The sequence below is a fragment of the Adiantum capillus-veneris genome, chromosome 2 (assembly GCF_014529385.1).
Source record: "Adiantum capillus-veneris isolate H3 chromosome 2, ASM1452938v2, whole genome shotgun sequence".
Taxonomy (NCBI): Eukaryota; Viridiplantae; Streptophyta; class Polypodiopsida; order Polypodiales; family Pteridaceae; genus Adiantum; species Adiantum capillus-veneris.
Genome location: NC_140932.1, coordinates 114,458,556 through 114,482,707, shown reverse-complemented (window position 1 = coordinate 114,482,707; position 24,152 = coordinate 114,458,556). Strand labels below are relative to the sequence as shown.

At 43.4% G+C, this 24,152-nt stretch overlaps 1 protein-coding gene across 3 annotated transcripts in view; it reads right to left on the bottom strand.

Moving 5' to 3' along the window:
* The window catches only part of HGL1 (heteroglycan glucosidase 1), a 216,693-nt gene extending 193,866 nt beyond the window's left edge, over window positions 1-22,827 (bottom strand). Inside the window, exons 1-3 of one of the 3 annotated variants that reach the window (XM_086488771.1) lie at window positions 22,575-22,692; window positions 22,311-22,399; window positions 21,429-21,727 (exon numbers count right to left, since the gene is read on the bottom strand). In XM_086488771.1, coding sequence (XP_086344897.1) covers window positions 21,429-21,641 — 213 coding nt within the window. In that variant the 5' untranslated portion in view covers window positions 21,642-21,727; window positions 22,311-22,399; window positions 22,575-22,692. Of the gene's footprint in view, window positions 1-21,428; window positions 21,728-22,310; window positions 22,400-22,574 lie in introns of all 3 variants that reach the window. The other 2 variants (XM_086488780.1, XM_086488764.1) reach the window with 2 other exon arrangements.
* Between the last annotated feature and the right edge of the window lie 1,325 nt (window positions 22,828-24,152).

Genomic DNA, 24,152 nt, shown 5'->3' with positions numbered 1-24,152 from the left:
TCACTTTCCCCCTAAAAAGAGGGACCTTGCAATCCTACCTGGTTCCGCTCGTCCCCGATTACCCATTTTTATCCCACGTAGTCCTAACGTTTAACATAAAATTTTTAAACCAACATCCGGCCATCTGACCCTCTGGATCCACCCACCTACCGAACCATTTCATGAAAATCCCTTCCCGAGGTAGTACTCAACTACTACAAAATCAGGAAGACAGCAGTCTATCAGACATCATCAAACAACAAGCAGCATGCAATCTGTTGCATACCCTCGTTCAGAAAAATTCATCTGGTTGTTCCCACCAGATCTAATTCATTTCCTTTTCTTTATCTGCTATAATTAGCTTGTAACTAGTTTCCTAACTAATCAGACAACACATTTAGTTTCAACCAATTCATCTTGCCTCCCCGTTCAGGCCGAGATAATCGGTTATAAGCCATCAAAATGGCAACACCTTCACAATATTTTCCAGAATTAAGTGTTTGGAAAAGGCAAATATTTTTTACGATGGGAATATGGTTATTCAACTACACTTGCTAGGACAATGCGTATCCCTACTAATTCACATGTATGGAGGCATATTGCAACTCAATGGCCAGAGTTTGGGTTGAAGTTTCGACACTTGAGGCTTCAACCCCTCTGGCACTAAGTCTACTTTATGGAGCACTTGGCTCATCAAGTAATTTAATCATTCCTTCCTAAACATTTTATTTCGAGAGGTATAGCACCATCTCGTGACAGATGCACAGGATAGCCCCTATATATTCCTAGCCTTTCCGGTTTCTTTTTAAGCAACCAAGTTGAACAAATTTCCTTAATTAGATTCACATCATCCTCCCTGAGTATGACCTTCTCATCCAACTATTGGCATCAGACCATACCTAGATTATGACCGATTTCCAATAAGATACCGTGGGTACTTCACCCGGCCGAGCAGAAATAAAACAAACCCATTCATCCCTTATCCCTCGAGCATGAATGATTTGGGTATAACAACTTGCCGGTTACGCTGTCCTAGCCGAAAAGTGCCAATCTCCGTCAAGTTCCCCAAGAGAATCCTCTCAATGGGCCGGCCTTTCAATCAAATTGACCCCAAGAAGATCCATCTTGATTTCCGGTCATTTCCAGACAATCTTCAAAGCTCTTAGTTAAAGCTATGTTTTGCAGTGGGCTATCCCTATCACCTCTCGAGATTCCTTTTTAACTCCTAATTGATAATTCCAGGTTCATTCATTAATCAACCTTAATTCCTACTTTCATTAATTATTTACCAGCAAGTTTATTTAGAAAATACAAGCAAGTTTTTGCCATAAGCATTCGATAGTTAATGTCTCTTCGAAAATGCCAACTTTTTAAGTTCAATCCCCGTTTCGTCGATTCCCAGATTTTTGCAATCCTTTGTCATCCATGGGACATCTCCATGGAAGCTTGTAGAGTTTTCGGTTCAAAACAACACGGAGGTCAATTCCGCGAAGTAATCCACTATCTCCCCTATCTCGTATTTATAAACAAACTTGAAATTGAAAACTTTAGAAATACTCTTCAATACCAAAAATTGAACTACCTCTATCGAATTTAGACAACTACTCTTTTCTTATGGTGCTTAGCTTTCCATTTTAAGAAGCTAAAAGATCGTCCTATAATTTATGAGTTTTCGAGCTTTCCATTAAAGCTTAGACCTAAAATACAAGGTAGTCACTAAAGCTCGCACCTAAGTGCAAAGTTACCATAAATGCTTAGCTTAAGAGTGTAAATCTACCTTTGAAACTTAACTTAATGATGCATAGATACTCTTAGCACTTAACCTTAATTGCGAGGTTTTCATTGAAGCTTAAACCTAAAATACAAAGTAGTCACTAAAGCTTACACCTAAGTGCAAAGTTACCATTAAGGCTTAGCTTAAGAGTGCAAATCTACCTTGGAAGCTTAGCTTAATGATGCATAGATACTCTTAACATTTAACCCTAATTGCGAGGTTTCTATTAAAGCTTAAACCTAAAATACAAAGTAGTCACTAAAGTTTACATCTAAGTGCAAAGTTACTATTAAATCTTAACTTACGAGAGCAAATCTACCTTTGAAGCTTAACTTTATGATGCATAGATACTCTTATCACTTGACCCTAATTGCGAGGTTTCCATTAAAGCTTAAACTTAAAAATGCAAGGTAGTCACTAAAGCTTACATCTAAGTGCAAATTTATAATTAAAGCTTAACTTATGAGTGCAAATCTACCATTTAAGCTTAACTTAATGATGCATAGATACTCTTATCACTTGACCCTAATTGCGAGGTTTCCATTAAAGTTTAAACCTAAAAATGCAAGGTAATCACTAAAGCTTACATCTAAGTACAAAGTTACCATTAAAGCTTAGCTTATGAGTGCAAATCTACCTTTGAAGCTTAGCTTAATAATGTATAACTACCATTAATACTTAACCCTAATCCCAAGGTTACCATTAGAGCTTAAACCTAAAATGATGCACATAAACCTTCCTAGTATTAAAACGTGGATTAATTAATCCTACTGGAAATGAAGATTACCTCCTCTAAACAAGAGGGAAGTGGGGTTGAAGTCCTTCTTGAAGAGATGTGAAGCTCAAGGAGGAAGGAAAGGGAATTAGGATGAAGAGGAAGGAGGGAGGAGTTTCTTCACAAAACCCTCTAGGGTTTGGCCTTCAAGAGAGGGAGAGAGAGCAAGAGCAAAGTTTAATGGAAACCTTGATTTACTTAAGCATAATCATGAGCATGGCAAGTATGCAAGTAGCTTATCAATATGTATGTGTAAAATTACAAAGAAGAGGGGGTGCTTATATAGGAAATGGTGGATATTCTTTTCTAAATTCCTATACCCCAATTCTCTTCTCAATTCTTATTGGACCCTATTTCTCTTCTCAAATGCTATTGGACCCCAATTCTCTTCTTGATTCCTATTGGACCCCAATTCTCTTCTTAATTCCTATTGGATCTCAATTTTCTTATTAGTTCTTATCTCTTAAATTTATCTTTCAATCAAGTTAGTCCCTTTTTCTCCCAGTTCCCGATCTAGATCAGATCCCACACGGCTTTCAACGAAGAAGTATAAAAATAATATATTTTTGGAAAAATATAAGGATGACGTAATTTCTTATCGAAAATATCCTTGTCTTTTCATTCTGAAGTAAAGTCTCGTTGTCCGCATGACTTCTTTGTCGGTCTTGCTTTTTTTTTTTAATTATTTTCTAAGTTTAAAAAGTTCTAAATGGCTCTAGAGTTTAGGGAGGGACCTTACAAAATGAGTTCCTCTATAGCCTTGCACGAATCACATCATCACTATCACACCGTCGAAAACACCTATGGTAAACATCTGTAGAGATTTATGAAAAACCCTTCAAGCATGGAACACACTCAAAATCAGGAGAAACAGAGGATATCATGACGAAGCTCGTCTCGTGGAGATGTTCGTAGAGTATCCATAGGCAAAAAATAGATGAGAAATGAAGAAGTTATGGCCACTCGAACATGGAGGTGTCCTTTCTCTTGCTAAAAAATGAGCTCTCTGGAAGTTGTGCAAGTGTTACAGCTATTAAAATGGGGGCTTTCTTATCTTTTATCCCCAAGGATTTTTCTCTCTCTTCTTAGCCGACAAGGCTCTCTATCAAGACACCCTTTTAATTGGCTCATTTTAGGTCTTTTTTGGGCAAAAAATGAGGTGTCGGTAACCCTTTGACCAAGGAATGGGGTGGGGGCAAGTGGCCAAGGACCAAAAAAGCTGCCAGGCGCTTGTCCAGACTGGTTCTCCCCATGAGCCCACGAGCCCCTTCATAGACAAGCCTTGTGAGCTCCTCTCACTTAGTACACCCATAATGGGCTTCCCCTTTAGGCTATATACCCCCCACTCTCCACTTTTTCCTTCCCATGTGGAATAATCCCCCCGCCACATGGCACTTCCTCCTTAAGCCTTCCAACTCCCTCACGCCCAAAAATTTTCAGATTTTCCCCAAGGTAGGAGCACTTCTCGAGCAACTTCCCCAAAGCATAACTTGCGGTTCCAGTCACCGAATGACACACCGTAACTCACGGCTCGAAGCCCATTATCTCGGCTACATCTAGAATTCTTAAATCTCAGCATTTTTTATTCCTATTGTCAAGTTGGCCCAATTTCCCTTATCGCATGCACCTGCAATCACCTTCTAAGTTGAGATCGCACACTTCGGATGCCCATAACTCATGATGCACAAGTCCGATTCACGAGCTATAAAGCACGACTGAAAATACTTATTAAAAATCATATTTTGGGGACTCGAACAACCTAAAACATCAGCATTTAAGCTTGGCAAAATCACACCTTTCTACATGAATTTTTACAGGGCCACTTCCAAACTTGCAGGACTATGTACACATTTATACATGAGGCTAGTGGGCAAGCTTTTTGGCATGACTTAGTGACTTTATGCTCATCCAACAAATGCCTGACATAGCTTGCCAACCCCCCCTAGCCTGCTTGATCTTTCATGACAAGCAGAGGTTCTTAGGGTGAACAACTGCTATAGCTCATTTCCAGAAACCTCATTTACCTTCTCAGATGTTTCCACACTGTCTTCCTTCATTGATAGCATCTCATCTGTCACAATTGTCATCAAATGTGCCAAATATTTCTTTAATCTATAACCATTAACATGATATTTATGCTATGCACCACTCAAATCAGCCAACTGATATGTGCCATTATCAAATTTATTCACAAAGTAAAACAACCTTTCCACTTAATTTGAACATTGCTTACTGTTGTATCGCAACACCAGATCACCCTTTTCAATTCCCTTATCCTCTATGCATGCATTAGCCTTTAGCTGAGCCTTCTTTGTCACTTCTTCATAGTAGCTCAAAGCTAAAATTCTGCCCGATTGCAAACATTGTAAATCCAACAACCTTTTCTTCCAAGCATTTATTTGCTCTTCATCTCCCAATGACAACAATTTGAGTGCAAAAATCTCCACTTCAATTGGCAATAAAGCTTCCTTGCCATAAACCAAGTGATAAGGAGAAAATCATGTGCTCGGTTTGTTAGCACTTCTGTAGGCCCATAATGCGCATGGCAACTCTGAATCCCAAGTCTTCCTATGTGTTTGGGTCATCTTTGTCAAGATTTTTACCAACTCTCCATTGAACCTCTCATTAAGACCATTGCATTATGGATAATAAGGAGAATTGTACCTATGCTGTATATTGAGCTTTTCGCATAAGAAATCAAACAGCTCTCCTCTAAATCTTGGTCCTCTATCAGAAAGTAGCTCTAGGGACATACCAAATTTGCAACATATATGCTCATAAACAAAATTTCCTTACCGGTAGTCTGTTTGATAGCCTTGGCTTCGGCCCATCGTGACAAATAATCCACTGCTATCAAAATGTAAGCATTTCTTTTGCTAGTCATAGGTAAGGGTCCCATAGCATCAAGATCCCATTTTTCAAACACATCAAAAGCTAGAATTGTCTTTCGCAATTCGGGCTTCAAAACTCTCTTTCCCATCTTCTGGCAAGGAAAACACGACATGCACCAATGGTTAACATCCCGTTGAATGCTTCGTCACACCTAGCCTTCTTGTAAAATTTTATGCAACATGATCTTTATGGCAAAATGGCCTCCACAAGGTCCCTCATGATTTTCTTCCAAGATCTTGTAGATTTCCTCTTTCCAAGGCACACGACGCAAAACCAAATCACTTCCTTCATGTAAAGCATATCATCAAGCATTTTGTATTTCTTTGCTTTTCTTATAAACGCATACTTTTTGGAGAATGGTAAACCTTCAGGTAGGACACCTGTCAACAGAAAATCCATCTTTTTTACAACACTTCCCTCCCATGATATAAAGGGGCATTTGCTTCAACGCAAACACACAAAGTGATCATTTATTGGGCAGCATCATGAGCTTCTGCATTTTGAGACCTCTCAATATGCTGCAAACTCCATGCTTCAAACTTTTTGAGCAACGATTTCACTTTGAAGCATAAATTCTTCAGTTTAGGATTTTTATTCTTCCCTACTCCCAATACTTGCTTAACGACCAACAAGGCATCTCCTTTGATCTGCAAGCGTCTAATTCCCAATTGTAAGCAAATGTGCAAACCACCTTCAAGAGCCATATACTCTGCTTTATTGTTACTTTTTGCATCAAGTTTCAGCCCTTGCTTCCTTACAAGTTTTCCTTATGCATCATAAATGACAATGCCTCCTGAAGCAACATCATGACTTCTTCGATAAGAACCATCAAAGCATAACAGTGAAGCATTAGAGATGGCAAGAGTCTCGGCTTTCTTCTTTCGCACCACCTCTTCTTTAACCAAGACAGGAGTGTCTTTTTAAGTGAGTAAATCTGCCAGGGTAGCCCGAGTACTCTCTTCCAGCAAAAAGGTAAACTGAAACTCCTGATGTTCAATAACCCATTTAATCACTGTTTGATATATTTGAATTATTGAACAGCTGGGAAAGCAATGAATAACTGGTGAGAAAGATGAATGACTTTTGCAGCAAGTAGTGTCTGAATCGTCTACAAGCAAAAACAATACTGGTCATCACCAATTCTATTTCAGAGAAATCTCTTTCATGAGGAGTTTTCACTCTGCTAGCATAATGAACAGGCTTCATATCCTGAGATTCCTTCCCCTTTTGCAGTACCATGGCCCTAATGGCATCGTCTCCCACTAATGGGTTGACATAAAACTCCTTTTCCAAGTGAGGAGCTTGCATAATGGGTAGTGTACTCAAAACCTCTCTAACTCTGTCAAAAACATCGTCACAATCACGAGACCACTCTAAGGAATCATTCTTAACTGCTTGTTGTAATGGATACAATAGCTGTGATGCCAAAGGTATGAAACGAGACATATATTTGACCTTCTGTATGAAAGTGGCCAACTGTCTGGTATCTTTTGGAGATGATAGCAACAACAAAGCCTCCACTTTCTCTGGATCTTCTTCAATCCCATTTTCTGAAATCACATGCCCAAGAAGCTTCACCCTTGGCTGCGCCAAATGACAATTTTTAGGGTTCAACTGACCCCTGCATTCATCATACCTTACAAAAGTCATTTCAAGCTTTTGAATATGCTCTTTCCTTGAACTGTATACACAGAAATCATCTTTGACAAACTTCCCAAGGAACGGGGTAAGGACCCAATCCACTTTTCTTTCAAAAGCTCTAGGCCCATTTGTCAACCCAAAAGGAAGGCAGCAAAAGCAGAAACATCCCCACGGCGTGATAAAAGTAGTCTTTTTCCGGTCTTCAAGAGCAAGGATAAGCTGAAAATATCCCGAATAACCTAAAGCTTGCAGTATCGAATTGCAACGGCTCGTTACCATTGGATTTCGGAGCCTTCAAGGACTCCTTCAGAGGAAGGGACATCATTTTCTGTTAAGAAACGCATAAGAACGCAGAGAGCACACTCCCAAGGGTGACTGGATACAAATGGGAGAGCACATGTAAACAAGTGGCTTGTAATGAGCACAGTAGCAGAGGATCAAGAGGAGTAGCAGGGTTATTTAGAAAGAAGTTACACCCTATCACCCAAGTGGTTCGCAGAGATGAGAGTGCCCGCTACATGTGGGCAGAGTTAAGCAGAGGAGAGCAGAGTTCCCTACATTCCCATATGCTACTTCCTTGCTAGCACGTCTCATAATGCTTTGCCTAAGAGGCAGTCAACATACATGATACTAAATGAAGATATTTGGGGAGTTCTCGAGGGATGGAGATGTCATCCTACTTGGGGATTTCAATGCTAGGACAGCATGTCATCAGCATCTTTTTTTGACAATTTTGAGGAGATGTTGAGAACTTGAGAGAGCTAGACTCTATAGAGATGGAGCTCTCCAAGACCTCAGGAGCATGCTGAGGAGTTTACAGAGTATGGGAGATATCTGATTGAGATGGGTACAACACATGGATTGGCTATTTTGAATGATCTTGATAGATACTCCGGTTCAGCTTCACTTGCTTCCCTCATAGACATGGTGCTAGCATCATGGATAATGTTTTGGCTCCCAAATCATTTACACCACGCATTCAAGACTTATCAGTCTTGGCCAGACCTATTGAAGTGGATGTAGATCATGCTCAAATATCTTTTACAGTAGATTTTACTTACCCCTATTGGTGGCTTTCATCATGCCACATCGTCATCCAAGATACCACTTCTCCAAAGAGACAGATGGAGTCTATATAGAAGAGTTGTATAGCCTTCTAGGGGAGAATCCCCATAGACCCTTGTCAAAGCTCACCTAGATATTGACAAAGGCGATACACACAGCAAAAGTCAGCCTTTTCCCACTCTCAGTGTCACCAGCGTGTGACTACTATCTATCCTTTTTGTTGATTTCTTTCTTATTATTTATTTACTTTCACTTTTTGGAAACACCCCTCGGGAAATCTAACTGCCCTGCATTGCATAGCTAGTGTGGAACTGTTCAAAAGGAGTCCAGGCCTGAGGGCAAGAGAGCACTAAGGTTGGACAAGGACTATGGTTAGCCAAAGTGGGGTCATTGACTAGCCAAAGTGGAATCCTTTGCTACAGAGGCTACATTTCAGTTTTGGGTGTGGCTGCAGTGTACAAAGGGGGTCAGATGACCTAGAAAGATACAATGGCAGCATCTCCTAAAATTTAGGGAACTGCTATTTTGGGACTTGAAAATGTGTTCGCGTCATTACCTCCGGAATGACAAGGGGAACATTTTATTACTCTAGAGTGAAGTCAACCGGGCGACCGGTCGGGAGATTTTTAGGCAGCAACCCCGAAACGGGAAATGACTTGTAAATGTGCCAAGTGGCACATTCTGTGCACTTTCCTCATGCAAGAGAAGGTGGCGCTGAATTTAGAGGGAAGAGGCTCATTTTCAAGCTTTCTGTCACAGGTTAAGAGCTATGGAGTGCTTCCTTTCCCTCCTATGTACAGTGCGGTGCCACGAGTGATGCCCTGCACGCTATGCACTGCCCTCTCTCTCCCTTATGGCAGTATGTTATGCCCCTCTAGTGGGATTTTCAATTGACCAATGTACAGTTGTGTGGGTTCATGCGCGATTGCCGAGGCAAGAGCCTCTTGTACAGGTACTCGATTAGCTAGCAGCTAATCCCCCGCAGGTACAGGTGAATTCGGAGAGGTTTCACGCCAAAAATCTCGTCCGATTCAAAGGGCAAGTAGCCCTACAGGTGCGGGAGCTCGAGGACTTGCTACAGATGCGACCGGCACACGAAACGGACAGTAAACTACAGCCTGCTGTGTATTTTTGCAGGTTTAGGGTTTTGGCCCGAAACGGTCCCTAATACCCCCAGGAAGTTCGGGACGCGAGGGGACCGCTGTACAGGTGATCTGGCGCATTTTCGAGGCTGAAAACAGAGAATTCAGCGTGCTGCAGATTCTCGCCAGGTTTTGCAAAGTGCCCGTATGCGTCGGGAAAGTCAGTCAATGCGTGGGAATACTGACTGTGAAGTGTCCTAGTACAGTTGTGCTGCCGAAATCGGGCCGGAACAGTTGAAATTCAGCCAAGCTTGTGTGGGGCAGCTTGTAGGGAACCACAACGTTTATTCCCTCTTTTAAACAATAAAGAAATACCGAAAGGGGCGCCTAAGTTAGGGGCCAATCTGGTGTCGGTCTTCTCATACAGGTGCATTCTAGCAGCCTGTATCCCTTTCCCCTTTGTTGTGTCTTGAAAGTACAGGTAAAGTGGGTGACAAATTAAATGGGTGAAAGCAAATAAGGTTTAAGTCTAAGGTCTACCGCCCTTTTTGAAAGTACAAGCCGGTTTCACTCAGCCTAGAGGGAGACCACGGTCTGGGAGCACGCCTCAGAATAGTTGGTATGGTAATGAGTGTCGAGAGACAAGAGCCTGACTACAAAGAGAGGTGGCTTTGGGAGAGATCACACATGGGCAGTCGTGTATACTCTTTCACCGCCTTATACAGCGAAAGAAAAGAGATTTCTTAGCACAGCTTGAGAGAGATATTTGTCAGATACTCTGAGCCAAGACTCTAGGGAGGCTTGGCGACTCTTTAAAGATCACTCACCATAGTTACCCGGAACGGGAACGAGTGGGTTCAGAACGGGAAGGAGGGGGGGCAGGAACGGGAACGGGGGAGGAACGGTCAACTAAAGTAAGGCTTAAATTACCTCCATTAAGCTTTGTCCCAAATCAACTCCTAAACAGCCCCAAACCTCCCCTCAAACTGGCCCAAATATGTCCCCCAAACAGCCCCAAATCTACCCCCAAATGCCTACTTTTGCCCGTTCCGCCCCGCGTTTCGCCCAGTTCCCCCCCATTCCGGTTACACCCCGTTCTGGAACAGCATTCTGCTCCCGACTCCGTTTCGGGAACTGGACTCGTTTGGAACGCCGTTTCGGAACATTTGGGCTGTGTTCCGCCCGTTTCCTGTTACATTGGCACTCACCCTCTCCAGTCATTACTTCTACAAAGACATGGACACAATATGCATCCTCTCTATACACAATAGCAGCGCAGTTACCATTGCCAGACCCGTTGGAGCCGTGTCCTCCCGCTTCTACTTTCTTCACAGCAAAAATGGTGAGGCGAGCCATTGACAGATTGCACACAAGGAGCGCACACGATCATGATGGTTTAGTGGCAAAAAATTTCATACATGCTAGGGATCATATTGATGGTTTGTTGGCCTTCGTGTTCCACAGGGCCATGTGTGAGAGGTTTCCTAAGACTTGGAGTACATCTACAATTGTACCACTGCTCAAGTCTAGAGATCCAACCCTACCAACTAACTATCGCACTATCATGATTGGCCACTCATTGGCCAAGCTATATGCATCTATACCTGAGCATGAGTTGAGCACATGGGCAAAGAGAGAGGGTGTACGAGCTTCAAGGCAGGCTGGATTCAGGAGGGGACTCTCTACACTTGAGAACATATCTTCACGCTTAGAGTGATCATTGAGGAGGGCGGAGCACATGGGACAAGGATTTATTGTAGCTTTGTGGATTTCCGCAAAGCCCGAGAGCCTAGTTGATACTACATGACTTGGGAGTTCCACAGGAGCTTGTATGGGGTATCATGGCAGTTTTAGGGAGAGTACGGAGAGCAGAGGGTCTTTCAAACCCTGTTCACTCTACTATTGGGGCGAATGTCACAAAAGTGATGACGCGGTATGCCCAACTAGAAGAGAAATGGCCGAGTGGACAAGAGAAACTGAAGAACTGAACCTAGAAGAACTTATGAGCACCAGCCAAGGGGCCTAACCCAAAATTATCAAAAGCTTGCCCTTGAGACTGACTTCCGTAAAATGCGCTGACATTGCAGAATGTATGGACGCTAACGTGGCAGGGCTGTACAGATTTTCCGAGTTTTGCGTTGGATGTGCCATGTGGCAAGTTGCACAAATTTCCGCAATTTGAGCTGGTAGATTTTGGAGTTTCTAGCGCTAGCTTTTGGAGAAGATGCTTTTGGGGTCTAGTGCTTTTGGGCAACCCTGGTAGTGTTTATAAGAGCCCTTGGGGCCTCACTCTGCAGAGGATCTGGACGCAAAGTCTAAGAGCAGAGGACCCTCCGGAGTTGTACCGTTGCGACATAATAATAAAGAAATACCCAAAGGGGCACCAGTCTTTGGGGGCAACGCATTTGGGTGCGGAACTCCCCATGCCGTGTCGAATCTCTCTCTCCCCCTCTCCCTAGTCAAACTTCACTGATGGAGTTTCTGTTTGTGTATTGCTAGTGATTTCTCGCTTGGAGTGTCCAAGCCTGTAACAATGGTATCAAAGCTCAAAAAAATTCTTCTTCTACGGAGGATCCGATCCCTTCTACAACACATGGGTTCTCGCGGAGAATCTGACAGAAACGACACCCCTCTACGGGAGGATGAAGAAAAGTTGAAGCCTAGCGTGAGAACTGAAGAAAACAACGAAGATTTAGGCAAATTTTCGGAAGGGAACTTTGCCAGAGCAGAGAGCCGAGTACAAACGTCGATTGCAGGTTGATAAGTGTGTAAAAAGATTGACGAAGTTCTCCTAGAACCCGAAATATGTGAAGCATATAAAGACTTAGCCGATGGATGAGATTCACTCAAGATGGCAACAGGCCATTGATTCTTCTCTCAAGTTGAGGAGGAAGCTGAGAGAAGTTGAGTGCAGAAAAGTGGAAACTGTACTCGCAGGAAGAGTTGGACACAACTCTTGAAAAGAAGATGAACCACATAATGAAAGGCTTGAAGCACTCTCAGAAGAAGAGGAAATCGGCAGATTTCCCCAATTATTTAGGGCCAAAGTCGACTTTCGAGGTGTCAAGCAAATCCAAGAAGCATGTTCGTTTCGAGGATGACCTAGATTTTTCTTCGTCTTCAGAGAGTTCCAACAATTCATCATCCTCTAGTTCCAGTGAGGATGAGAAAAGGCAAAAGAAGCAGAGAAAAAGCAAGTGTCACGTGAGACATCCAACCCTATGTGTCCGTGGACAAGCTACAGCACGACAAGGGTTCAGCCAGTCCAATCAGTCTCGATTTAGAAGTGTTCTGGCACTTTTGTGAGTCTCTTCGCAGACCGTGCATGCCCAAGCACTTAGTGTAGATGCATATCCTCTGGTTGCACACAGCATGATCATAAGCATTCCCATCAGAATCCATCATCATCCTTCAGGGGAATTTTCCAGTGCACTTAGCCTATTTTATCTATTTTTGACATTTTTCACGTATTATTTTTAAGTGACTTTTGTTGGAAAGTAGGTAGGGCAATTTTGCTAAGTTTGTATATAAGCAAACCAGAGCTAGCACTTTCTGGTAGAAGAGGCAGCAGGAGCCAAGCTCAACAGGCAACTTCTCAAGCAAGACCCTTGGTGGACTTTCCTCCAAGCAAAGACATCCCCACACCTGGCGTTTTCCATCTCAGCCTAGCGTTGTGGAGAATCAGCCGCAAAGACCACAGGCCTAGCGTTTTTGATCCCAGACTTAACCGCAAGGACCCCTCAGCCCTAGCATTAGTAAAAACCCCAGTCGCCCTTCCTTCTGGCAGCGTTTTTCAGCAAGGATGCAGTCTCAGATTCAGCCTAAAGACCATCAATTTTCAGCCTACAAGAATTGCAGTTTTCAGCCATAAAGACCTGCAAGAAATCAGCATTTTCGACAAGCCGAATCAGCGTTTTTCCGCCGCAGCAGAATTCAGCCATTAGCGTTTTTGGACAGCAGCAGAAGGACCTTAGATTTCAGCCCATACCGTTTTTGGACAGCAGATAAAAGATTGCAGATTTCAGCCGTTAGGCCAGTCTCGTCGTCATCGTCGACATAGCCTAGACTTGCATCAGTCCCATGCATTCAGTTTGTACCAGTTTGTGCAATCATAAGTAGACCACTCTCGCCATAGAGAGTGGGGCCCTCGGAGGAGGGTTTTACAACGTCTCTGGTGTCGTATTCTCTTCTCTATCTCTCAGTCTCATACACCTACACGCATAGTGTCCATTCACTTTGTTTGTGTCCATTGCACTCACTCATTAAAGAACGGAAGGCTCTCCCTTCCATAAGAAAAAGGAACCTTGAGCACAGTTCGGAGCACTCATCTTGAGCAAAGTTCAAACATTCATTCCGCTGCACCTAACATTGGTATCAGAGCTTTGGCAGTGTTCTGTATCACTCAAGGAAAGAACCACAAGAATCACAAGAATTTTTTTTGCTTGTTGCGGTTGCACGAACGCAAGTTCGCTTGGGCGTGTCGATTCCTAATCGTGTTTTTGAAGAGTGACAGGAATCCCAAGAAAAAAGGGCTTGTCCAGCCTCCCCTTGTGTCTCTTTTCACTCACTGAGAGCGGACCGTGCACTTAGCGGCTGGCCAATTGACGTGAGGTGGAAAAAAGCAACCTTGGTGTGAGCGCAAGGCCGCCAAGGGGTGCGCCCGCGGAAAGGAGTAGAACTCGGGTGAAGAGAAGATCCTTCTCAAACGCGGTTTGCAAGCGAAAGAAAACCTCAAGAACTGCAAGAACCTCAAGACCCTCAAGAACCCCAAGAACCAAGACCACCCACGAACCCAAGTTCCTCGTCAACTTAAGAACCCAAGACCCCAAGAAACCACAAGAACCCAAGACTTCAGTGGATGGTCATCACTCGAAGCGGAATGGATACTTTGCTTGGAGGTGATGAGCATGAGAGAGACGAAGAAGAATTTTCCCCACCATGAGGTTTTTCCGACCCTCCCCCTACGTCAAGGATTGCGCTAACTCCTATGGAGGAGTTGGACCAAGAAAGAGAAGCAGAAAGAAAGGCCTACAAAGAAGAAATGGTAGCCATAGATCGTGACTACGAAGAAGAAATGGTAGCCATAGAACGTAACTACGCCTTGGAAGAAAAAGAAAGTCAAGACAAATTTGATCGCAAGACCAAAGGAAGAATGCAAGAGATGTTGCGACTCTTTTCTCAAGTTCAGGCACAGATGCAAGCAATTCGGGAAAAGGAGACTCTCTCAGTCTCTTCTTCTCCGAAGCATGACACACAGGATTTGCATGATGATTTGAATGACAATGATAAGCATGATGAATTGGATGATAATGATGAGCATGATGATTTGCATGATGAAGATGTGATTTCTCACGAGCATGATGATTTGATTGATCAAGATGTGATTTTTCACAAGCATGATGAGTTGCATAAAGATGATGTGATTGTTCACAAGGATGATGTGTTAGTGGATGCTTTTTCTAGCGAAGCTAACCTCGTTGTAGATTCGATCAATCACGAAGAACAGATCTTGGCTTTGAGTCGAGGTCCAAACAACCCCCACAGGACGATTCGATCATTCAGGAAGAAGCGATCTTCGCTCTTGAGCCTCGGTCCAAGGATCCCTCACAAGAAGTATTATGTGTTCGCATGATTAGTACGCACGCATTGTACAAGTGTTTCATTCGTGATCGTTGCCTGTATTTTAGTCAGCATCTTTATGTGATCCCTTTTCCTAGGCATGACATATTGTACGTTGAGCACGTTTCACTCATGGATGAGCACGAATGCTCATGGATGAGCACGAATGTAAGCGGATTTTTCATGAAAAGCTGAAAAGTATGCATTCAAGGAAGTCACATTCCCTGTCTCTTCCTTGGCATGACACATTCATAGAACGAGCACATGAAAGTATGAGCACCAAGCATGGGCATTTCCTTTGTGAATTGCCACAGTTGATTGCTTTAAATCAAAAGAAAAAGATTCGATCTCATTGTTTGCATGTGTTTGATGAACCGTTTGTCACTCCGTCTCTTTGTTCATCTACATTGCATGCACAGTCTTTGAGGAAGACAAGATTTTTTCCATTCACTTCACATGGAATAGGTATGTTGATGGTTTGGTGTTGGAAATGGTTTCAGGAATTTTCAGCCATGAAGATTCTTGAAGAAGAAAGAAGCATGACTATAGACGAAGTTGAAGCATCGAAGGAGCCACAAAAGACTTTGTGTCACTTTCGGCGTGGAAAAAAGAAGCAAGCGTTGCAAACCTTTATGAAGTTCAAGTACCGCACGACCCACACATCAGAGTGGGCCGGCAAAGAGTCTCTTCCAAGATTCCGGATGCTATTGGCGATCTCCCTCGACGCCATACAATTCGGTACCAGTACCTCACTTTGAAAAGGAGGGGATGTCACATGACACATCCAACCCTATGTGTCCGTGGACAAGCTACAGCACAACAAGAGTTCAGTCAATCCAGTAGGTCTAAATTTAAAAGTGTTCTGGCACTTTTGTGAGTCTGTTCGCAGACCGTGCATGCCCAGGCACTTAGTGTAGATGCATATCCTCTGGTTGCACACAGCATGATCATAAGCATTCCCATCAGAATCCTTCAGGGGAATTTTCCAGTGCATTTAGCCTATTTTACCTATTTTTGACATTTTTCACTTATTATTTTTAAGTGACTTTTGTTGAAAAGTAGGTAGGGCAATTTTGCTAAGTTTGTATATAAGCAAACCAGAGCTAGCACTTTCTGGCAGAAGAGGCAGCAGGAGCCAAGCTCAACAGGCAACTTCTCAAGCAAGACCCTTGGTGGACTTTCCTCCAAGCAAAGACATCCCTACACCTGGCGTTTTCCATCTCAGCCTAGCGTTTTGGAGAATCAGCCACAAAGACCACAGGCCTGGCGTTTTTGATCCCAGACTTCACCGCAAGGATCCCTCAACCCTAGCATTAGTAAAAAGCCCAGATTGCCCTTCCTTCTGGCAGCGTTTTTCAGCAAGGAAGTAGTCTCAGATTCAACCTAAAGACCATCAGTTTTCAGCCTACAAGAATTGCAGTTTTCAGCCATAAAGACCCGCAGGAAATCAGCGTTTTCGACAAGCCGAATCAGCGTTTTTCCGCCGCAGCAGAATTCAGCCATTAGCGTTTTTGGACAGCAGCAGTAGGACCTCAGATTTCAGCCCATAGCGTTTTTGGACAGCAGATAAAAGATTGCAGATTTCAGCCGTTAGGTCGGTCTCATCATCACCGTCGTCATCGCCGACATAGCCTAGACTTGCATCAGTCCCATGCATTCAGTTTGTACCAGTTTGTGCAATCATAAGTAGACCGCTCTCGCCATAGAGAGTGGGGCCTTCGGAGGAGGGTTTTACAACGTCTCTGATGTCGTATTCTCTTCTCTCTCTCTCAATCTCATACACCTACACGCATAGTGTCCATTCACTTTGTTTGTGTCCATTGCACTCATTCATTAAAGAACGGAAGGCTCTCCATTCCATAAGAAAAAGGAACCTTGAGCACAGTTCGGAGCATTCATCTTGAGCAAAGTTCAAACATTCATTCCGCTGCACCTAACAGCAAGAAAAGCAAGACAAGCAATTCTTGAAAAAGTCTAGAAGACATGGGAGGCCATCTAGCACGTTAGAGGAGGAGAGACTTTTATTGACAGGTTTAGCAAGCAAGCTCATTTCATTCCATTGAAGAAAACAGTCAAGCCGGATCACTTAGCGAGACTGTTCGCGGCCCAGATCTTCAGATTACATGGCATGCCCGAGACGATTGTCTTTGACAAGGGACCCAGATTTACGAGTTTGTTTTGGAAGGTATTTGGGAGAAGTGAACAGATGAGCAAGAAGATCAAGGAGTCCAAAAAAGGGGGTCCGACCGTCAAGTTTAACACGTTTTTAGGCTACCAGGACGCCCATCAAGCCCTTGAATTTATACAGCAATTTGACATCGTCTTCTCGCGAGGTCGGTTTTCGGAACGCTCCAAGGTGCAAAGAGCGGCATCTTACTTGAAAGGAAATGCACAGATATGGTGGTCTACTCTAATGTTACGTAGAGAAGCACCTACAACGTGGGTAAAATTCAAGAAAATTTTCATGTCAACTTGGATATCAAAAGAACATGAAGATGATGTCATCATGGCTTAGCATCATATAAGAATGACATGTACAATTCCTTCATTTTCTACTCGGTTTTGGCATTTGCTACATGGGATCTAGTCTTTCAACAGTCTCTGAGGTCCCTAGTCAAACTTCAGTGATTTTGCAATTTCTATTCGTGTGTTGCTAGTGATTTCTCGCTTGGAGTGTCCAAGCCTATGATGCCCACTTTCTCCAACTTTGTTTGGATTGTATATTGATGAGATTGCCAACTATATTGAGATTGCAGGGGATGGAGGAGCCAGCTGTCAGTTACATGGATACTTGTATTGCTTTATGTCGATGATAGTGTGCTTATTTCAGACTCCCCAGAGGATATGCAGACACATCTAGATGCGTTAAATGCTTATGCACATGACATAGGTGTTGCAGAGGCGTGATTGACAAGGGCACATGCAGCATTAAGAGGACGAAAGAGGATATGTTCACAGGTTTCAGTTTCAGGAGCCACCCACTACGCTGTGGCTATTTGACACATTGGTCACTTTCATCATGCTTTATGGAGTGCAGATATGGGGGCCTAGACTGGATCATCATAATAGATCAAGGCACACATATGATGGATGGAGATCCATGGAGAGACCACTTGTATCCATGATCTCCAGGCTGATCCAGGTGAAAGCATCAGTGCCACATGAGATTATCGGAGCTGAGATGAGCACACCACCAATTGTAGTGGAGGCTCTTGCTAGATGAATGTCTTTCATTCATAGCACATGAGAGCTACCATGCAACAGATATGCACGACTAGCGCTTGAGTCATCGCAACAACTTGCTAGTGACGGTGATACCTCATGTTGGTTTGCACAGATATCATCTTGGTTTGAGCTACATGGATTTAAGCATGGACAGGCTGGCCCCCTTTTCAGTATTCCATGGATGCATGATCCGTCACCCTCACACATTCAGAGATTAGCAGGATTATCAGACATAATCTCATAAAGATGGATACTAGGAGGACTTGGCTGTCTCCTTCAAATTCAAGACCATCTTCTCCTGGAGACAGATAACAGGTTTATCTCACGTCCCACGTATATGGACACCCACCTATCTCATGGGCATTAGATGTGTTATTGGTAAGCTACACACCTCATCTCACCAATTGGAGATAGAGACTGGCCCATACAAAGGTATACCCCCAACAGAGAGATTATGCAAGGTTTGCCAGAGAGAGCCAAAAGACAGAGGAGCACTATATCTGCCAATGCACAGAGTACTGTGAGATCCGCGGGCGTTTCCATTGCTTATTCATAGAGGGCTTTGGCCCCTTATCCCACATTATGGATTTACTATGATCAGAGGTGCGCAAGTCTCTTCTTGCTGGAGATCCGTAGACTCTAGAGTCAGAAAGACTACCCTTAGGAGCAAGGGACTTACACATAGAGGATCCATACAGAGCCAGACCACTACTTTTTTACAGAGGGACTACTCGGGATGGCCCACCACAAGTTACCCAGTCACACCCTCCTCGGGGCATTCTTCTTAATCGAGCCATCCAGCTTGGCCGCTCACAATGCCTCAGAATGCAAGGATCTTCACACCGTAGAAGAGGCCTACATCGGAGGCTACAGAAATCACTAAGCGACATCACGCACGCAAAACCCCTGCTCCCGAGAGCTAACCATATAGGACATTGAGGCCATACTACAGAGTCCCATGAGAGAGCTCTTAGGATGATCATCATTGTCTACTTTCCCCATTGTGCACCTCATTAGCCATCATGTGACTTTACCCCTCCCCATATGTTTTTTGAGCTGATGTTTTATGTGATGAGGATGTCGATGATGATGAGGATGTAGGTTAGGCTTACATATCTACCCACTCTGAGTATCCTCATTTATTTTATTTTCGTCTTTATGTTTCCCTAGCACTGTACTAGAGTCACATAAGGTTATAACCTTTTGGTCTCATATGTCATTTAGACCTTTTGAAGAAACATTTCATTCTCTCTCTCTCTCTCTCTCTCTCTCTCTCTCTCTCTCTCTCTCTCTCTCTCGTTCGCAGCCCGTCTCTGCGACTCCCCGCAAGGTGTAGGGCAACGCCTCGTTTGGGTGTTAGCTTTAGCCCTGCCTCCCCCATCGCCAGCAAACTCCGGCAAGCCAGCCCCGCTATCGGGTCCCCACACCATCGCCGCCCTGTGCTCCAGCCCCCGCTCTCAGTCCTCCACATCATCACCACCCTCTACTTCAGACACGTCGTCGATTTCAGAGAAATGTACAAGCTCCAGCATGTGGCTGCTTATTACTCCACTGCCCTGCTCCAGCATGTGGCTGCTTATTACTCCACTGCCCTGCTGTGTCATTGGTCCGTTGCATGAGAAGGCTAGCGCTTCTTCGTTGTCCCCGCTGCCCTGCTGCTTCGTTGCTTCGAGGCCCTGCAACCCCGCCACTCAAGATGGGTGCCGCCTAACTGTGGGTTTTTTTACACGAGAAGCATTTTGGCAGACTTATCAAGGTTACAACCCTAAGCCAACAAGGGTGCTTTCTTACCCTGCAAGAGGATGATGTGTACGCCAACCAGCACCCGCAAGACTTTTCTTGCAGTGGTAGCTGCACCAAAGAAAGGCCCTGCTGCCCATCTAAGATGCGAGGCTTGCAGCCTTAGAGGCCCAGATTTAAGACCTCATCAAGGAAAACACTCGACTCCAGCAACGCTTGTGCAAGCTTGAGGAAGCAAAAGAAGAAGAGAGCCAAGCTCTACTTGTGAAAGCAAACAAGTTCAAAACCTCGCTCACCGAAACAGTCAAAGCAGCCCAAAAGAGAAGTCCAAGAGGCAACACATAAAAAGATTGACAACGAAATTCGGGCAGCATTACAAGAAAACCGACTACAGAAATCACTCGGCCTCAAGGTCAGGATTGGGGGCCTTGACTCACCATGGGGCACAAATGAGGACACTCTTGAAGAAGCAATCTCCAAGCTCAATGATATTCTCCAACAAGTAAATATCAAGCCAGAGACCGTCTCCTGGATCAATGACACGCATAGAACGGTACCACCAAAGCATTGTATCCTCACTCTCAAGGACAAGGAAGAGCGGTGGAAGTTACTATGCCAGTCTCATCTCCTCGAGGGAAAAAAGTTTTGGATTGCTAAAGAATTGACTCCAAATCAACTCAAGGTCAAAGCAAGTGAGCTCAAGAAGATGCACGAAGCCCGCAAACAAGGTAAATCGGTAGTCTACCGAGGTGGTAAAGCCGTCTTCCAAGAGTTCAGAACTCCCAAATCGGCTCCACCTCCTCTTGACCCCTTTTAGATTGTGTCCCCTTTTCTCTTCCATTACCTTCTCAATGGACCCTCAATCCTTAACTGATATGTACCTATGCTCCTTCTGAAAGCAACCTTGTAATGTTTTCTCGTGGGTCCCATGGGTCATATTTGACCTTCGTGGACAGTAATTCAATCTCTCTCTCTCTCTCTCTCTCTCTCTCTCTCTCTCAAAAGAGTATCTTCAATTAATCATACACCTTGAGGGCACAAAGCCCAAGGTAAAATGTACAAAAATGTATGTCCAACAATATCAAAGGAGTAATCCCACAACCTAAAAGAATACAAACAAAGAATATTTCTTAGTTTTCAACCTCTAAAAATCTCCTAACAAACACATCTTTGAGGATACAAGAGTTAAAGATTTTCATCATACTATGTCATCAACAACTATAGGAATATCATCTCTATCAGTGCTACACAAAGTAGTACAATGATGGGGCAAGCCATCAGGATCTAGAGAGGAAGGTGATGGTGTTGGTCTAGAATTGTCTCCTGCCTGCTGCTGTCCTACTTTATCACATAAAAACAGTGGCCTAGAAGCCGAAAGAAAACCCTCTGACAGGTTTCTCCTCCACAAATAGTAGGGAGAGAGATAAACAGTCCATACAACTTAGGAGCCAGAATATTATGCATAAATACAAAATTATAGGAACCCAATTAAACAAAATGCATTGTTCTAATGAAAACATGGCATCAAGAGAAACTCTAAAATCAGGTTCCAAGTTTCTCTTACTCTAAACATCATCCCTATAAAATGTTTGTCTTCCCAATTTCCTGCTCTAAAAGCAAGTAGATCCGGGAATACCTCAAATATCATGATTTGTCTGTCTTTCTCAAAAGCACATCGTGGGTAATACTCGGGTATGCCAACACCTTCAAAGGGGATCTCTCTTTGCTTTGCATCTGCAAAAGAGAGTGAAGGCCATGCTTCTTCTCTTGCATTCTCAGTAGAGTCAAAACGGAAAACGTTGTCTTCAAGAATTCGTCTCCAAACTGTTGTGCTCACTGAAGGGTTCATCCCTCTCACATTGGCTGCTTCTACAAAGACACAATATGGTAAAAATCCCTTGGCTTTGTGATAGCTAATGGTGCTTGTCCTTTTGCCTGAAAAAAATGAAAAAATGTTATCATGTGTGAGCACGCATGTGTATTTTTTCTTTTTTTGGTGTGTGTGTGTGTGTGTGTTTGTTGGGGGCGGGGGGGGGGGGGGGCAATTAACTGTGGGTTTTGACTTTCAGGTAGTTATGAAGTGATTTCTCAATATTTTTGACATTCTTTTAAATGCTTAACGCTCCCTCTGTACATTTACGGAATCATCTGAGTTGTTTGTGTGTGTGTGTGTGTGTGTGTGTGTGTGTGTGTGTGTGTGTGTGTGAGAGAGAGAGAGAGAGAGAGAGAGAGAGAGAATTGGGCCTGAATTAACACTTGTTTTGTGATAGAAAGTTTCTATCCTTAAATCCAATGTAAGTTTCAAGTCTTGCTTGATGTTAGAAACTTAGCAAATCCCTTGGTTACATGGAAGTTTGAAAGACAATTCGATCGATGACATTATACTGTGTCCAAATGCAACTTGAAGAGAATTGTCTATCACATTATGCTGTGTTCAAATGCTTCATGCAATTAAGGAACTTTGAAGTTGAACGCAAATTTGAATGCTCTTATAAAAGATCATAGAAGGGCCTGATACATTTCAGAGTATTTCTTCTCTAATGAATTATCCCTGCATCATTTTGTAGCTCAGCTATTTGCAGTGATTGATTTTGTTCCTGGTGAATCCTGGGGTTCATAGTATATATATTTCTATCAGTAAATAAAACTCGTAATCGCAAAGGCAATCAGAAAGAGCTCAAGCAAAAATGAGCAGGCACACATCTTAGAAGCCCAAAGGTATGTATTTTTGTTTTTATTTTTTGCAAGGCCGGGGCCGGGGGGGGTGTTTTGCGCTGTTTACCTGTACGCAAGGAGGGAGAGCAGAAGAGCTGCTTGCTGGCTGGGCTGCTGATGGGTTGCAGCGAATCTAGTGAAAAACAAGAAGAGGGTGGCAGATGCTTCACAGAAAGCATCTCCCAAAGCTGGTGGGTGATAAAATATTGATGAGTCAGGCCGTGGATCCAGGAACTCGTGCCCCTTTAAAGTCAAGAAAAGAGAGAGAGGAGAGATTTTTTAACGTCGTCATTGCAGCAATCCCAAGAGACCGGTCTACACAGTCTTGAGCTCAACACTTGTGTGTGTGTGAGAGAGAAAAAGAGAGAGAGAGAGAGTGCTAGCTCAGTTGATAGATCTTGTCTCCAGGGTCTTGAGTTCAAACCCCCTTGACAGCTCGTGTGACATGTAGCCCTCAGGGGATGATCCCCAAGTCTATTTGATGGGTTGGTCTACCTTATCCAGCTAGAATGGTCCACCTCACGGAGTCAGTGCGTGAGTTGTAATTTCAAGTTGTAGGTAACTCTCTACAACGAGAGAGAGAGAGAGAGAGAGAGAGAGAGAGAGAGAGAGAGAGAGAGAGAGAGAATTGCATGAAATATCGCAAGAAGACATTTTTGACCCTTTTCTTCTTTTGGGAGGGGGGGGGGGGGGGGAGAGAGAGAGAGAGAGAGAGAGAGAGAGATTCAAATTCGCCACTCGATAGCTCACTAGGTAAGGTGATAAGCTTGAGGCTATTAGAGTTAATGCCACCTTTGCAAAATGTTGTGATAATTTTTTTGTGGCTCAAAATTGAAAGTCCATGAGAATACTACATAAACATATCAATGAGCATGTTGTTACTCCCTATTGAAGTAATCAGAGTCCCATCCAAGGTCGAGCTTATATTTTTTGAGAGCTAATAGCTAAAGGAAATCAAAGTCGGGAGCTAAAGTCACGGTCAAAACTAAAAGGGCAACTTAATGAGGCATGAGGAAAATTATTTGACCTAATACCTCAAATAAGGCTTATTTGAGCTGATAGTCGATAAAGGCAACGCAATCAGTGGCTTGGTAACGAAAACATAAGGAGATTATGAAGGTTAATATATTAAATTGATATGTTCCTTGGCATTGAGTAGGGCACGCCAATGACCAATGGAATACTTATCTCATAATACTTGATGCTTTATTGGTAACCTATGTCAAGGCTTCACAATATTAGGGTAGAGGGAAATTTGTTAAATCCAACAAATGTAGAGGGATATAGTAGGCATAGGCTCGCAAACGGACATGGTTACACAAAGGGTGTACTTGAAGGTCTCTTTGGAGGATGTGACACTTGAAAAATTCTATCACACTTGCTCAACACTCTCTCCACGTTGCTTCGCTATTTCATCATTTGCAAGTGGAGGATTCGTAGTGAGCACTCCTTGCCTTTGTTACCCAACATTTGGTGCATTTGATGATCTATATGTACCAGTAGAATTTCTTGGATAATCACTTTAGGTATCTCAACAATAGAGCCAAACTTCTTGGATAATCACGGTATCTCAACAATAGATATTTGAACCAAACTTTGTATGCATCTTGTCGCCATAGAAGGAAGTAAACGTTATTACCTACTA